Raw genomic sequence first — 16,036 nt, 5'->3', positions numbered from 1 at the left:
AAAGGGGGGGGGGGGTCTTTTTAACCATTGGATTTACAGGACTTTTCCAGGTCTACATAAAAACACTTTTATATTTAGCCTGCCTCATTTATCCAGGACTTTGGGAACCTTGGTTCTGAAAAGAAAGAGAGGGGGAGAAACCGTTGTTGAGGGGGTGAATTAAAAAAAATAAATATCTTGATTTTTAGTTTTCACATATTTTAAAGCTTGTTTTGTCTTATTTTACTTCAATTTAAGTCATCTTGAGGCTCCTTGGGAAGTTTGCTGATGCCCACAGAGCCCTGGTTAACAACAACTGCTGTACACTGTTTGTGTTTGCTATGAGCAATAGTAAAAATATCACTGATTACAGAAGTAAACAGACTGTCAGTACCCAATAGTAACTAAACACACACTAAAGGGAATCTGCCCCTATGAGACGCTATTTCTGTAAACTGTCTATGCAGTTGAAATACCAGTCAGCCAAGTAGTTGTTGCATAAAACAGTTGATATTCTCAAAATAACCCCAAGCACAAGTGTGATCAAGATCCAAAGATCACTCTTAATATTCAACTCACTTTTGAGGAGCTAATAAAAAGGGTTATGAAAGAATGAAAAGGTCATATTTCAAATAGCAATTTTAATTTAAAAACATTAACCTGAGCATGTTGTCTACCTTGAGCAGGGCATGCAAATGTCAGACATATGACAGTGATTTTTATTTTTTACAATAGTATCTATTTTCCAAACTTCACATTTCATCCCACACGTTTAAAATAATCAGCTCAACAGATGCCTGTACTATACACAGACCTGTTATGTAAACAATGCAAAGTATCTATAGGCTGATATGGAAACAATCAAAACCCCAAACAGGAAGAGATTCTTCCTCCTGCCACCCACATGCACTGTGTATTTACACCTGTATGTGTGGTCCAGCAACAAAATACTCATTCAAAATACGGCTGTTAACACCCATCCATTTGGCCAGTTATTTAATTTAGTCTGCTTTTCAGTCTTATCTCCCTCCAAAAGCAGAAAAGCACAACTCTAGGAGCTCTGCTAGGAGCGTCGCTAGATGTGACATGTATACACACAGTTTGGAAGCACTGAATGTCAAGGGTTGTGGGGTGGAGCTCAAAGGTCGTCGTGAGAAGGCAGGCTGTCACTGGCCAGGCTGGAGGTGGGACTGGGGCTCAGGCTGATGGTGCTCAGCAAGCTCATGTCTGGAAGACTCATAGTGACTGACTGAACCTCACGGTCAGACGAGTCCTCATCTTCAGCATCAGACCTCTGACTGACCAGCACACTGAGAAAAACAGAGAGAGAGACATGAAGCGAGTCAGATGTAAGTTGTACATAAGACCATCAGAAGTCAATGTGGGATCGGTGTAGGTGCGTGTGCATACCCAGATCTAGTCATCTGAGATCTGTGTCCATGATACGACTTGGAAGACCACTATGAATAGAAGAACAAGCATAAAGATAATATACTAACAATAAAATCATTAAATATTCTTCAACAAGGTTCACATAATAAATGACTGATGAATTTCCACTAAGTTTTGATTAATATTTTGAATTTAGATTGCAGTTTTTAATAGTTTATTAATATTATTTTAATATATCTATCTAAACATTTTTAATACTTTATTTCATATCAGCACACATCAAGATACAGGCCAAACAGCTTACATCAATTGATTATACAATGGCCACCAAAAAACAAAACAAAACAAAAAAACTAAAAGTACAATAATAAGAAGAACTACCAAACACATGCCTAGGGAAAACAGTATACACGCCTTTGGGTGTGTAGATCCAACATCAGTTCAAAAATAGAAAAATGAAGATCTGCACTTTGGTCTCTAAAACTTCCAATTCCAACAAGGCAGCCATATAATACAAGAGTCTGTTACAAAACAGCTATTGCAGTATGGTTGCACAAACATCAGTACTTACGTGATGAACAGAATCTGCCAGGTTGCCCAGGTGCACCCTCTTCTCACACAAATCCCTCAGCAGATTGATACCTAAAAGTATGAAAAGAGTCCAAATGGATAGCTAAGCAAACCGGGTTAGAGTTACAGATCATAGCACTGTGCAATGCAAACAAACACCTTTGCTCCTGTTGAGCCAGTATTTCTGCTCCCATTGGTTGAGGAGGATGTTGAGGTAGCGTGGTTGCTCAAAGAAACGGAGGTACCGGGAGGAAGCATGAGAGGGAAAAACTCGCTCAAAATCTCCTTTACGACACAACTCGTCCTCACTCTCTGCCAGCACACGCACATCATCAGGTGTCAGCACATCCAGGATTGTTGCACAGAAATCCTGCACACAAAGACATATTTCATTCAAATGTGTGTGGAACTGGGGTAAGGCAGTCATTAGTATTATCAGTAACTACTAACTTGGATAACTGGACAATGCTTTCTTTTTAGTTTAAAGGGATAGTTCACCTTCAGTTGCTAGTCTCCATTGACTTGCATAGTGTTTTTTTTTCTGTTTTCTTTGCTCCATACTATGGAAGTCAATGGGGAACAGCAACTGAAGGTGAACTATCCCTTCAAGTGACCATCAGTGATCAATATCTCAGTATGTGATGAAGGCAGGGTGTGTTTGAGTACCTGGTCTCCAAAGCGCTGGCTCAGATAAAAGGCTCTCTTTACTTTCTCATCAGTTGAAATGTCTGATCGCCATTTCTCTCGCACTGCTCCACATAAACTGAACAAAATAGAGTAAAACTTAAGTTGGAGGCATTCAGAACTAATTTAAGAATAACAATAAATAAATGAATGATGCAATTTTACATTGCCGTTTAAAGGTTTGGGCTCAGGTAAGATTTTTAAATTAAAGAAGTTTCTTATGCTCACCATTTCTTTTTTTTATAAAATACAGTAAAACAGTAATATTGTGAAATATTATCATAATTTATAATAACCTTTTTCTATTTGAATGCATTTTAAAATGTAATTTATTCCTGTGATGGCAAAGGTGAATTTTTAGCAGCCATTACTCCAGTATTCATTGTTACATGATCCTTATTATTATCAATGTTGAAAACAACTGTGCTGCTCAATATTTTTGTGGAAACCGCAATGTTTTTATTTCAGGATTTTTTTATTTTAGGCCTTTATTTGACAGGACAGTAGTGAGACAGGAAGAGAAGTGGGAGAGAGAAGGGGGACGGGATCGGGAAAGGTCCACGTGCCGGGACTCGAACATGGGACGCCCGAAGCGCAACAGCGCTACATGTCGACAGGCTGCCCACAAAGCTATCGGTGCCAACTATTTCAGGATTTTTTGATGAAAATAACTTCAGAAGAACAGCATTTATTTCAAATAAAAATCTTTTGAACATAATTAAAGTCTTAACTCTCATTTAATGCATCCTTGCTGATTAAAAGTATCACTTTCTTAAAAAAAAAAAAAATCTTACTGACCCCTCACTTTTAAAAGGCAATGTACAGCAATATAAGTGCATACAAACATTTTGAAATACATGTAATATCAGAACTGACCTGTTAGTGGAGCTGCTGGCACTGGAACTGGATGGCGCAATGTCTTCTCTCAATGGCAACACAAAGCCAGCAAGGTTCAGCAGGTCTCGTATCATCTGACCCTTGATGCTGACATCCAGCGGTGTGTTAGAATGGAGGCTAGAAACAGACAGAGAGAGGAAGAGGAAACATTATGAGAATGATATTTGCTACAGGGCAAATCAGGATTCTGTGGAACGCAACAGCTTGGAAAAATACAATTATGAAAAGTAAATGAACATCTTTTATGGAAAAAATCTTCTGGTTCAGTGGATTAATGAGGCCATATTTTGAGCTTATAGGTAACTGATAGCGTTGGGGACTGACTAGAAGCGGAACTAGTGACACTACTTCACAACTTCGTAGTGTGAATTTATGTATTACAGTCACCCTTATTTTTCGTGCCAAATAAATACTGCACTGATTAATTCAATACATGATATAACCCAATTTATAATATTATTCCTAATGTCAGTGTTATTACTCACTCAGTAACTAGTAACAGAGACTACTCTTTTTAAAAGGTGGCTTGACTTAAAGTTGTCTGACTACTGTACATTCTGAACAGCTTAAGCTCCAAGACTTCCTGCATGCTGTACCTGGGTGAGATGTTCACCTCCAGCACCCATGGCTTCAGATTCTCATCCAACATGATGTCAAAGCCAAACAGCTCATGACAGCTGTAGGAAGAACGTACATGCATCTTCACCCGCGAGTTCACATATGAGTCAGACCTGCCATGGGAAGAGACAACACACTCAAGTTCAGTTTGGAGGAACATGAATGTGTGCACATCCACAAGAACAGTCTACAAATACAGTACAAGACTACGACTACAGGACACTTACGCAATGATGGTTTTGATGACCATATCTTTGATCTTCTCCCAAATGAGAGTGGTGTTGATACCTTGAGAGCCCAAGTACTGCCACAGCGCCTTCAAGGCCCTGCATTAAATAAAACTTCAATCATTAGACTGTATTACGATTCCGAGACCAGTTTGAATATTTTGAGGCCATGAGTTGCCTGCTGATTAAATCACAAAACCTCTTATCTTTCCAGTGCAGGACAGACTAATATCCTTTTCAGGACAGAATAATATCTCTTTATTCTTACCATTTATGGCCCTGACAAGCCTTATCATCGCTGTTACTCTGGTACTCAGAGTTCTTCTTATTTACACTGTAGTTTGTAAGGTGCATAAACTTGTTGTTGAGGGTCTTCATAGAAGGAGAGTATCTGTGTTGAATTAACAATCAGAAAACACCCATTAAATGAGCAAAGACATAAGATTTGCACATTTTTAAACACTTTTAGTTCAATGACATAATGATTTACTCACTTGCAGCTTGCAAAACGGACTAGTCCATCATTAAAGATGTAAACACGGAGTGGGTCATAAGAGGTCACATACACATAGATGCGTAGATCAAACTTATTCCCACCGATGAGGTAGGGTTTGTGAAGATACCTGCAGAAATACATACCACATTACTTAATAGATCAGAAACCTGTGTCAATTAGGAATCAAATATGATCCAAGGTCTTCCAACTAACTTCTGCACGAGGAGCGGTCTCTTGCGTGGCATTTGGCTCCACTTGTGAATGACCTGAATGCCAATTCCACGAGCAGATGCAGGCTAAGTGCGAGAAATGGCAGCACGTCAATGACAAGAATGTCAGAGAGTAATGTCAAAGCAACTTTAGTAATGTAATGGTACCGGTTTGACGATCCATTTCTGCTTGCTGCCTCCATCCTCCCAGGCTTTCCTTAGCAGCTTGATATCCTGTGGGAGAATGAAGGAGCGTGGGAAGAAGCCAAACTCTCTTTTGCCAAAGCGTGCCTGCATCTTGGACAGGTTCCTCCAAAGTCGGTCCTTCCGACCGATCTGAAAGGAGCCTGGAAAGTGGTTCAGCTGCCAAACAGAAATGCATGCTTGTTAATACTCAACTGACAGGAAGCATTAAGCAATTACGAAAGGTATCTGAATATCAACAACTTGACAGATCATTTAATGACAATCATCAGGGGCCTGATGTATAAACATTGCGTACGCACAAAATGGGCATGGAACTGGAGGGAGCGAAATAAGGAAGCAAACAGAATGATTTTAAAGTCTGTTTTACATTTGACATACATGTTTAGATTAAATATGACACTCTGAATAATGAAGTTAAGCACTGAAATTTCGTGAAATTATTATCCAGAACAGAAATATTTTCAGTGGATGTGCTGCTTTCGAACAATTTTCCTGTGGTATGCGATTTAATGTTTTAATCACAGCGAGCATTGCATGGCGCATGACAATTCCGCTTTAAATTGTGTTCTAAATAGCAAAACTCATGTTCTGAGAAAATACTTTTGCGCGAATAATAATGATCATTTTTGTGAACTTGACTTTGTTTGATGGCTTTGGAACAACATAATGACAGACATAAGGATGCACTCATTGATCAAACAGTACATTGGTCTGATGACAGTAGAACCTCTTCCCAATATTGTGACAAACACCATATTTAAAAGATAGAATTTGAAGGAAACTGTAAGATATGTGCATTTTATTTTCAAAATGTTTTGTTATTGACGCGGTGAGTCAGACAGCTATTTACACTGCAAAACAATAAGGCCTATTTCCATAAAAATATAGGCTATAAACATTCTAAAATATATGTTTACCTTTTAGGCAAATTACATAAATTAGAATAGTGATGTCTCAAAACGTATTTATAGTCTGCATCTCATATTTTACTAACGTATTCCTACCCTTAACTACGTTAAACATGGTGTCACGTGGATGGAATATGCATGGAAATTATATGCAGATGACGTTATGCATATTAAAACTAGGCATTGTAAGCTCCATGAATGGCTATTTCGGGGAGGAGACGGGGTGGAGATTCATGTACCACAATCTTCCGCTGGCTGGCTATTACAAAGGGAATTTTGCGCAGGTTCTGGCATACGCATGGCTTTATAAATCTGAAAACTTTCATACGTATGCAAAATTTAGCTTTTGTGCATACGCACACATTTAGGATGAAATCTACATAAAGTTTTATACATGAGGCCCCAGGTTATTAAATATGAGAAACAAACTTGATGGATTTTTATTACACAACTGTAATACACAGATGGTAAAACACTTCAAGCTTCCAATCCCAATCTTACCTTCTGAAACTCTCTAATGGCCTTGAACCCTGGTGACTTCATATGGTGACCCCAACAGCCAAGCCAATCATGACTCTCTAGAAAAAAGGGCAACACATGACAAACTGCAGACTAAAAGACGAATTGCAGTCTAGATGAGTAAGTACTGAAATTCAGAGCCAGTCTGCAAACTCTGACAGAATGTTACAGACAAATGCCTAGTGTATAATTTGTGCACACACTAAAAGCACAAAAAAATCCATCCAATAGGAAGATATTAAACGTTTCATATTTCACAATGATTTTACAACACATATTGGTTTTCATTTGTCATGTGTCATTAAGCATATTTCTGTGCGAGTCTGCATTTGGAGTGACTTGAAAGTCGTTTTGTATAGGATGCCCAGTTTTTCTCTATAACCATTCACAAAGTTGGCAGGTGTATGATGCCTAGTGTTTTAAAATCTGTTCAGAAAAAAAAGAAAACTATGCTACAAGCAGTTTTCACACTGAACATCACTAAAAACACAACGTTACAAAAAGGAAGCTGTCGACTCACTTTTGGTGGCTTTGAAGTGTGATCTGGAGATGGTGTTTTTCACAACATTGGGGGTGACTGTAGTTATCTTCCATTTGAGCAGCTTCCTCTGTTCAGCAGGCAACAGCTCCACTGTGAAGTTAGGAGAAATTGTAACAACATACAGTCTCAAAAACAAGAGCTGTATTTAAAAGAGAAAATTGTGTATTTAACGATCTGTTCATATTGTGTCTGAAATTGGTAATAAAGAATCAGTGCTTCTTGAGTCAGTGCTTTGGTGAGTGTATATGCCAACCTCTTTCATTGGCAGTGCTGAAGTACAGCGTGGAGGGCATGTGGGGGAAGAGACTGGGAACAAGTGCAGGTTTCTCCACCAGATCCCCCTCCACATCAGGACTGACACTTAAAAAAACCACAAGAAACATTAGCAGGACCCCCCCCAAAAAAATCTCCGAACATATTCAGAAGAAGCACTAGTTATGAAGTACTACAATTCCTTGACACATGTATGTTCGTTTATTACACATTCTGGCTAATTTAAAGATGCTTTCAGCTGCCAGTAAGTGTAGTACTCTCAGTTCTGTTAAACACACAGGATTAAAAAAATCAGCACAGAAAATTGCAACTCTATCTGACACATTACCTTAAGTGAAATATAATCACAAAGTGGGCAAGAAGAATCACAAACCATTTGTGAATTCTTTATGCAAAAGAGTCTTATAAAGATTCTTGCACTATGTTTTAAGGATGTCAATAGCCAGCTTCCTCATATAAAAATAAACCACTTCAGATACAGAAACCAATAAGAAAATTGTAAAACCATTTAAAATTGTATTTAAATCTGACACTCAGACAGAAAAAAACGAAATAACTCACGTGACAGTCATGTAGAACCGCTGAGGTTGATTCAGAATGGTAAATCACACTGAACTGCACTGAGTTTGAGGTTACACTCAACATGGGTCTTTACTTTGAGTGGGAAAACTAAACCAGAAAACGCCTACTACAAACAAAACCATCAGCTGGACGTCACTTCATGACAATGCCTCCACAGGCCTGACAATTCACTAGAGACTCATTTTCCTGTTATAGAGGGATAGTTCTACTTCTATCACACAAGAACAATTGTGGGACTTTTCTACAGGCCTCTGGCTTTAAAGCTTTTCTCTGACAGCAACCACTGGAACAAACAAAAACTGTCAGGTCCTCCTCTGTGTGTTGGTCATCACTATGGTAATGTCAGGTGACTAGAGGAGAAACATGCAAAGTTATAAGACCCTCTTCTACTGTAATCTAGCTTCCATAGTCAGCCTTACTTTGCACTCTAAATCTGTGTGTCAAAAGTAAGCATTTGGCAGATCACCAGCAACCAGCACAAAGCCAGGATTAGCTAACAGAAAGAGAACTTTGAATCAGCAAAAAGACAAAAATGGGGATTTGCTAAATACTGTAGCTAAATGCTGAGGTAAAACTGTGTGTATAGAAAATGTTGTTTTGGAAAATGTCAATTTTGTGTTAAAAATAATCTGTAGTGTGTTTTTCATTTTTTTAAATAAATTAATTTTATTCAGCAAGGGCACATTAAATTGATCAAAAGTGACAGTAAAGACATTTAATGTTATCAAAGATTTTCTTGCCATTCATCAAAAAATCCTGAAAAAAAAAAAGTTTCCACAAAAATATTAAGCAGCAATTTTAATTGTAAATAATGTCTTTAGCATTAACAATTATAATAAGAAGAAACGTATGCCAAATCAGCACATTAGAATTATTTCGGAAGGATTATGTGACACTGAAGACTGGAGTAGTTATAAGACCCTCTTCTACTGTAATCTAGCTTCCATAGTCAGCCTTACTTTGCACTCTAAATCTGTGTGTCAAAAGTAAGCATTTGGCAGATCACCAGCAACCAGCACAAAGCCAGGATTAGCTAACAGAAAGAGAACTTTGAATCAGCAAAAAGACAAAAATGGGGATTTGCTAAATACTGTAGCTAAATGCTGAGGTAAAACTGTGTGTATAGAAAATGTTGTTTTGGAAAATGTCAATTTTGTGTTAAAAATAATCTGTAGTGTGTTTTTCATTTTTTTAAATAAATTAATTTTATTCAGCAAGGGCACATTAAATTGATCAAAAGTGACAGTAAAGACATTTAATGTTATCAAAGATTTTCTTGCCATTCATCAAAAAATCCTGAAAAAAAAAAAGTTTCCACAAAAATATTAAGCAGCAATTTTAATTGTAAATAATGTCTTTAGCATTAACAATTATAATAAGAAGAAACGTATGCCAAATCAGCACATTAGAATTATTTCGGAAGGATTATGTGACACTGAAGACTGGAGTAATGGCTGCTGAAAATGTAGCTTTGCCATCACAGAAATAAATTACTAAAACAAATATAAATTAAAATAAAAAATGATAAATTAAAACAAAACATCTGTTTTAAATTGTAATAATTTAACATTACTGTTTTTTAATGAATTTTTAATACAAAAAATAAAAATGTACAGACCCCAAATTTTTTTTTACGGTAGTGTATATACATATGTGACCCTGGACCACAAAACCAGTCTTAAGTAGCACGGGTATATTTGTAGCAATAGTCAACAATACATTGTATGGGTCAAAATGATTGATTTTTCTTTTATGCCAAAAATAATTTGGATATTAAGTAAAGATCATGTTCCATGAAGATATTTTGTAAATTTCCTACTGTAAATATATCAAAACTTAATTTTTGATTTGCAATATGCATAGCTAAGGACTTAATTTGGACAACTTTAAAGGCGATTTTTGCAATATTTAGATTTTTTTGGACCCTCAGATTCCAGATTTTCACATAGTTATATCTCGGCCAAATATTGTCCTATCATAACAAACCATACATCTATGGAAAGCTTATTTATTCAGATGATGTATAAATCTCAATTTCAAAAAATTGACCCTAATGACTGGTTTTGTGGTCCAGGGTCACATACAATGATTTCCACATCAATCTGCACTCCATACACCATAATAATGGCAAAAAAAAAACTGTCACAAGCCTAAAAGAATAAAAAAACGGAAATAAGTACATTGCATAAGTATTCATTCATTAACTCAGTACTTAGCTGAAGCACCTTTACAGCCTCAAGTATTTTTGGGTATGATGCGACAAGCTTTGCACATCAGCATTTGGCAATTCCCTGCCATTTTTCACCTCACCTCTTCACCTCTCAGGCTCTGTCAGGTTGGATGGTGGCAGATGTACGTTTTCAGGTTTCTCCAGAAATATTTGATTAGGTTCAAGCCCAGGCTCTGGCTGGGCCATTCAAGGACATTCTCAGAGTTGTCTATAAGCCACTCTTGCTGTGTGCTTAGGGTCATTGTCCTGTTGGAAGGTGAGCCTTCTGCCCAGTCTGAGGTTCTGAATGCTATGGACTGGGTTTTCATTAAAGCTATCTCAATATTTTGGTGCATTGAGCTTCTCTTCTACTCTGATGTGACCCTCAGTCCCTGCCGCTGAAAAAAAGCCCAACAGCATGAGGCTGATACCACCACAACTTACTTTTGGGATGGTACTCTGCAGGTGATGAGCAGAACTGGTTTCCTTCAAACATGATGCATGGAATTGAGGTTAATCAGACCAGAGAATCTTGTTTCTCACAGTCTGAGGGTCCTTTAGGTGCTTTTTGGCAAATTCCAAGTGTGTTTCAATGTGTCTTCACTGAGGAGAGGATTGCATCTGGCCACACCAGCATAAAGCAGATTAGTGGAGTGTTGCAGTGATGTTTGTTCTTCTGTAGGTTTCTCCTGTCTCCACATATGATCATGGAGCTCAACTAGAGTGACCATCAGGTTCTTGGTCACCACTCTAACCAAAGCCATTCTCCATCAATTGCTCAGTTTGGCCAGGAGGCCAGCTCTAGGAAGAGTCCTGGTTGTTCCAAACGTCTTCCATTATGGATAATGGAGGCTACATGCTTCTGTGAACCTTCAATGCAGTAGAATTTTTTCTACATCTTCCCCAGATGTGTGGTTTGATGAGCTAAATTTCAACTGTCCCAGATAAGGGTATGAATACTTATGCAATGGAATCATTTAAGTTTTTTTATCTTTAATAAATTTGCAAAGATGTTAAAAACCTGTTATTTGCTTTGTCATTGTGGTGTATATAGTGTAGTGATTGATGTGGGGAAAAAAAAAAAGTAATTTAAAGCAGTTTAACATAAGGCTACAACATAACAAAAAGTGAAAAAAAATTGAATACTTTCACAAGACACTGTATATGGGTGTGTGAGTGAATTTGTGGTGGAATTTCCTTTATTTTATCCTTTCTCTAATGTTTCAAACTGTAATTTGCTTTCTGCAACGTATGACACAAGGTTGAACCAAGAAAACAATTGTTTCTTTCTGCAGTCAAGGTCATGTTTTGGAAGACGCTAATGAGGTAGAGACCCGTTTTATTAGAGGACACGTTAATATTTATGGTGAGAGTGAACGACTTACGGAATATAGAGGGAGATGACGCTAAAGTATCCATATCACCAGGAGTTATAATAATTTTATACATTTTCTTATCCAATCAGTTAAGAGTTTTGTTCTATGATAAAGCAGTATGATGATTGTATTGAAAAGTAATACTGGTATTTTAGAAGTAACCCTCGTAACAGGAGAGGCTACCAAGGCTGGAGATAAAACCTTACAAATTTTAACTATTGCCCTGACTTCATTTTACAGGTGGACTTCTACCACGTTTAAGAGAGATCAATAAGCACTTAATAAGCACAATGTAAAACAGTGAGATTCGTCCTGGAGTACTGAATTTCTCAAAGATAAAAGTCTATTTACCTGGACGAGGCTGCCACGGACGTTGTTGAGGAGACATCACAATCATCTGAGTCAACTGAAAAGCAAAAAAGTAGCCTTAGATTTTATGAAAACACAATCGGAAAATTAAAAAAAAATGTAACCTTATACAAACACATTGATAAAAGAGTTCTGGCTACACAGGTTTATATATGCTGAGGTTAAAGCAACAGAAAAAAGCAGTTCTGTTACCATCATCACTGAAGTCATTCTCCAGATTATCTGGAAGCTCCTCCTCATCACCATCTAGAAGCATTCCCTGTCTGAAAGGTGAATTACAAGGGGGAAAAAACCTTGAGAAATTATCTCGGACATGTGACTTTTACGGTGTAAGATGCACAATATTTGAGAGCTTTAAAGTTATGTCCAAAATAAATGCATGAAAAATTTTTTGTTGGAGTTTCTTAATGATTCAAACCAGTTTGAATTATCTGATTTACTAAAACTAATTAAGACTTCCCATCAGCACATTATTTACAGACATACAATACTGTCTAAAAGTGAGGAATCAAAATCAAAAAGATTTTTTTGAAAGAAATTAACACTTATTCAAAAAGGACCCATTAAACTGATTAAAAGTATATAATATAATAAAGAAATTAAAACTTCTATTTCAAATAAATGCTGTCCTTTTGAACTTTCTATTCATATATACATATAGATAGAATACAGATAGAAAACAGTTATCAAATAAAAACAGATATTTTAAATAAATAAATTTTACGGCATTTTTAATCAAACACAGCCTTGGTGAGTATAAGTGACTTCTTTCATATACATAAAAAAACTCATCAACGCCAAACTTTTGAACTGCAGTAAATATACAAAAACAGTTAATTGAGTAACTGCACACACCTCTGAATCTCAGGACTATCCTCCTCTTCTTCCTTAAGTGACATGGGGCTTGTGTCCACCTGAGAGGCCTGACAGCATTCCTCTTTTGTGAGCTGAATGGCAGATATCTGGTTTGTCACGGTGTAAACAGACGGCGATTGAGGAGAGGCCATATCATGGCCAGTCACCTCTGGAATGGCACAATCACCTCCCTGTGTCTTACCATTACATACAACAGCAGAGGGGCACTTCTTATCCGTTATATCAAAACTGAGGGCACTGTTGGTTTCCATAGGTGCAAAACAAGACTCCTTATCTTCATTAATAAGGCAGATGGGTACAGTACTGCCTGTGAGATGTTTTACGCTGCTCACACCATTGAGTGTCCGGCGTCTTGCATGTACATTGATTTTGGTGAGTTTTCGCACAACGGTGGCAGCGAACTCTGCCTCAGAGCTGATTTTAGTCACTCTCTGAGGAGCTTCACCGACACCGTGTCCCACACAGCAATCCAGCTCAATTGCTCTAGTGTCTTCCGCTACGATCTTCTCAAACTGCTTTAAATCCTTGGGTGCCTTGCTGTGGTTCAAAAGCACATCCGTGCATATGTCTTTCAAAGGCACGCTCGGTTGGGGAGGTTTTGTTGCATCGGTTTTGAGGCCTCGTGAATGTGTTCCATTGCAGCCGGATACGATATTGGCAGGACTGTGCAGGTCAATGGTCTCTTGTTTGGAGTATGTGGGCATTTTGGCATTTGGGGGCCGCACGACTCCATTGCTGTTATCCCTGAGCTTGTTGCTCGTCCAAGGCAAAGACTGAGTAGTAGGCATGATTTTCTCAATTACGACCCTTTGAGAAGACGACTTAGGTGGGGAGGGACAGGCAGGACAAACAGACAGCTGAGACGAAAAGGCCCTTTTTCCTAACAGCCCTGACTTGAACCGAAATGAATCAAGGTTCCAGTGGGATTGACGGTGGCTATGGCATGCAGCGGGAGCAGCGTTAATATGTGGCAAGCTCTTAGATAACACACTGCGTGTCCTTAAACCATTACTAGCACCATTCAAAGAAGTTGCACTTGTGCTCTGTGTGCGGCTGACTCTTACTGTAGGCACGTGTGGATAGGCACGTTGTGTGGGGATCCCTGAGACACAGAAGGGCTGATCATACAGCACTCTCACATTCGGCTGAGGCACCGAATCACCCGCGCTGCCCTGCAATCTCTTTCTTTCAGCATTGAAGGAGCCTCGTGCATTGGGTGAATGCACTACTGCCGACTTGGCTTGGATGACGAGGGCTGGCCGAGATGCCCCATTCCTTATGTCTTCAGCTCCACTGGAGGCCATTAATTGCCATCTCACACCCCGCTGGCATGGGCTCAGGCAAACACATAAGTGAGGAACCGAAGGATAAAGGGGGCTACAACTGTAAAACGGAAAGCAATAACACCAGTTATTGATGAAATGCTCACTGTGGCATTTTAACACCATTTTGTTATCACCATTATTTAACAATCAGATATGGCCAAGCATTTGATATTCTTGATGCTGCTCTGCTGGGCTTCATTACGCACTGTCCTGTTTGCTTTACTGTTCACAGAAGCACAGAAGTGAAAGAATGTGGAATTTAAGTAGCTAACATTTACATTTGACCACTGTTTATGATAGAAATGTTAAATGACCAACAATAATATTCAACTACTTGACTTTTTTTTTTGAGGAATTTCACCATTTTAAAAAATGTATTTCACTGTAATTGAAAATATAGGCTATCATTTACATAATTCATGTAATTAATAACTGAATGTGATGAAACATGAAGCATTAACAGAACCGTTGTCAGCAAATTAGTTATAAAAGTTATGAGTGCAGTGCACATTTAAAGGGGTCCTATTATGCTCTTTTACAAAGTCTTGATTTTGTTTTGGGGGTGTACTAGAACAGTGGTTCTCAAACTTTTTACAGCGGCGTACCCCCTGGGGCATTTAACATTCTTCTGCGTTCCCCCTCTCTACCACGTAGACCGCAGTCACACCTTTTCTATTAAAGGACAATATTTGCATTCTCCCCATCCTGGCACAAACGGCTCGATTAGTTCCGGCTTTGATGAAGGTCCGCCTTCCGAAAAACAAAACGTGTTGTGATTGGTTAGCTGTCCCAGTGCGTTGTGATTGGCAAACAGCTTAGACGGTGTTTCAGTACTGCCACGTAGGCTTGCCGCGATTAGGGATGAGCGATATCTTATCCTTTGCCATATACCGGTAAAAATTTTCCGCACGATAAGAATTTGTCTTCCCGCGATAATAACGATAAAGTCTAGTTGTTGACATTTCATAATGCTCAGGAACAGAGTTAAAAAATAAATTGCAACCACTATTTCCTGACATCATCCGCTTTCAGAAGCCCAAACAAAGATGTTTGGGCACGGAGGTGAAAAAAAAACAGCGTTTCAGGTGGTTGCACACTGGACGAGAAGCGCAGTGTCGCGTCGTGCCACATCTTTAAAATTCGAATACATTACTTTCTATGAGTGTAGGCACACCGGCGGCGCCGTTCGGCGTCTGTCCGCGGCGCCCAGCTACGTCGTGTTATACTTGTAAGAATTGTTCTAGACATGCTGAAAATTTGACGCTACAGCACAGCAGCTCTTCTTCTGGCGGGAATTTTTTTAATGATATTCTAATGAGACGCTTTGTGACATCACAATGCCCGGAAACCAACGCTGTAGTCCAAACGAGCCGTTCGTTGTAGTTCTTGAAAATTGATTTTTTTAAAACTTAGTAACTGTTATCTCCCTATGGAGTGGACAGGGCTCTACAGTGCGACCATTTCAGTCTCATTTGAGACTGAAAACTACTGCGTGCGACTATGAAAACATATTTATGCCAAGTTCACACTGCACGATTTTCATCTGAATCAGCTATGATCGGCGCATCACTAATTAAAATACTAAGTAAAAGGCCTCAAATTTGAAGTACAATCTGGCATGTCTTTTTCTATCACTTCTTCAATAGGTAGATCTTGTCGTTCATAAAGGCCGAGGTCAGGGATCTTGGGCCTAAAAGGGTTGGTGACCACTGCTCTAAAGAAACAGGATTCCCTAAATTATCGTCATTGATATCGTTATCGCAATAAATATCAGAAATT

At 38.5% G+C, this 16,036-nt stretch overlaps 1 protein-coding gene across 3 annotated transcripts in view; it reads right to left on the bottom strand.

Moving 5' to 3' along the window:
• Positions 1-605: 605 nt before the first annotated feature.
• Positions 606-16,036, bottom strand: part of LOC107688755 (tubulin polyglutamylase TTLL4-like) — a 17,055-nt gene continuing 1,624 nt past the window's right edge. For all 3 annotated transcript variants that reach the window (XM_016486515.1, XM_016486514.1, XM_016486516.1), the window contains exons 2-19: positions 12,912-14,315; positions 12,249-12,319; positions 12,039-12,093; positions 7,501-7,607; positions 7,227-7,337; positions 6,689-6,765; positions 5,241-5,435; positions 5,077-5,159; positions 4,862-4,990; positions 4,636-4,758; positions 4,368-4,466; positions 4,119-4,253; positions 3,502-3,639; positions 2,608-2,704; positions 2,101-2,311; positions 1,943-2,013; positions 1,390-1,439; positions 606-1,289 (exon numbers count right to left, since the gene is read on the bottom strand). In XM_016486515.1, coding sequence (XP_016342001.1) covers positions 1,118-1,289; positions 1,390-1,439; positions 1,943-2,013; positions 2,101-2,311; positions 2,608-2,704; positions 3,502-3,639; positions 4,119-4,253; positions 4,368-4,466; positions 4,636-4,758; positions 4,862-4,990; positions 5,077-5,159; positions 5,241-5,435; positions 6,689-6,765; positions 7,227-7,337; positions 7,501-7,607; positions 12,039-12,093; positions 12,249-12,319; positions 12,912-14,236 — 3,249 coding nt within the window. In that variant the 5' untranslated portion in view covers positions 14,237-14,315 and the 3' untranslated portion in view covers positions 606-1,117. The remainder of the gene's footprint in view (positions 1,290-1,389; positions 1,440-1,942; positions 2,014-2,100; positions 2,312-2,607; positions 2,705-3,501; positions 3,640-4,118; positions 4,254-4,367; positions 4,467-4,635; positions 4,759-4,861; positions 4,991-5,076; positions 5,160-5,240; positions 5,436-6,688; positions 6,766-7,226; positions 7,338-7,500; positions 7,608-12,038; positions 12,094-12,248; positions 12,320-12,911; positions 14,316-16,036) is intronic.

The sequence above is a fragment of the Sinocyclocheilus anshuiensis genome, unplaced genomic scaffold (assembly GCF_001515605.1).
Source record: "Sinocyclocheilus anshuiensis isolate Anshui unplaced genomic scaffold, SAMN03320099.WGS_v1.1 scaffold9, whole genome shotgun sequence".
Classification (NCBI taxonomy): domain Eukaryota; kingdom Metazoa; phylum Chordata; class Actinopteri; order Cypriniformes; family Cyprinidae; genus Sinocyclocheilus; species Sinocyclocheilus anshuiensis.
This window is presented reverse-complemented; position numbering and strand designations above follow the sequence as displayed.